Raw genomic sequence first — 1,080 nt, forward strand, 5'->3', positions numbered from 1 at the left:
CCTAGCTGCCCTTCAAGTCTGGAATTGAACCCATACCTGTGGCTTCCAGCCATACAAAAGACAGGCATGTGAGCTGAACATTTACCTGAGGTAGAGACACTCCTTGGAGAGAACGACCATGGGAGAAAGAAGGGCTGGTTATGCACAGGGAGACAGCTCAGGGGGCAGGAGTGTACAGAGGGATGGACATAGGGAAGAGGTAACTATTGGGAGGAAGTGGGAGGAGAACTGTTGCACTGGGGTAAATAGTAGTCAATGTGATGAGAAAACATGTGTGTGAAATTCTATATGGAAAGTGAATTTACTCTGTAAATTTTCACCCAAATCACTGTGTGTGTGTGTGTGTGTGTGTATAAATTGAACATAATACCTTAAAAAGTTTTAAATTAAATAATCACTTAAACTACAACCTAGCAAATACTGAGGAGTTATTTTTGCATTTATACTTCTGTATTAAGCATATTTTATTTGAACCAATCAGACTAGGCCATACACATAATCACTCAACTCACCTTTGATGACCTGCACTGATTCATAAGGTCAATGTATTGATTTCTTCCTATGCCAAGAAGCCTCAGACCTGAAAGAAAGAACCTTCCTTTAAAAACACGGAACACACCTTGAAATGTCAGCACACTCAGTGAGGTGCAGTCAATGACTTGGTATGGCTCTTCCAGCCACTGTCTTTGTGACTCCCACCAAATGAATGGGTGGGACTATGCAAATGTGAGGTGCTTTGTGGCCTACCACGGGGACTGAATAGCTTATTAGTAATGTAAATAAGGTACATGGCACCCTAATGTGGGGATTGGTCAACCTTGTCATTCCACTAGGCTTAAAATGAGCCCTCCCAGAGGCAAAACGAGGCCCCTGCTATCATCAAGACAGAGAAGAGCCTGGAGTGGAGCACATCCTCAGACCAGAGATCCCTGCACTGAGACTATGGCAGAGACACTGGCACAGACAGCAGCAGCAGAACCAAGAGACCAGCACAAGACAGAGCAGCGGGCCCACCAGTCAACAGAGAAAGCTGAGTGCCTCTGGGCAGAAGTCTTGCTGGCAGAGCCGGGTGCACCTAAG

The 1,080-nt window shown here is 45.4% G+C and overlaps 1 protein-coding gene across 1 annotated transcript in view; it reads right to left on the bottom strand.

Annotated features, from left to right (window-relative positions):
* The window catches only part of FAM91A1 (family with sequence similarity 91 member A1), a 49,210-nt gene that overhangs the window by 28,968 nt on the left and 19,162 nt on the right, over positions 1-1,080 (bottom strand). Inside the window, exon 3 of the mRNA XM_007943428.1 lies at positions 513-580. Within this exon, the coding sequence (XP_007941619.1) occupies positions 513-580 (68 nt within the window). The remainder of the gene's footprint in view (positions 1-512; positions 581-1,080) is intronic.

Source organism: Orycteropus afer, unplaced genomic scaffold (assembly GCF_000298275.1).
Source record: "Orycteropus afer afer isolate SDZICR_OR568_19922 unplaced genomic scaffold, OryAfe1.0 scaffold00106, whole genome shotgun sequence".
In the NCBI taxonomy this organism is placed as follows: domain Eukaryota; kingdom Metazoa; phylum Chordata; class Mammalia; order Tubulidentata; family Orycteropodidae; genus Orycteropus; species Orycteropus afer.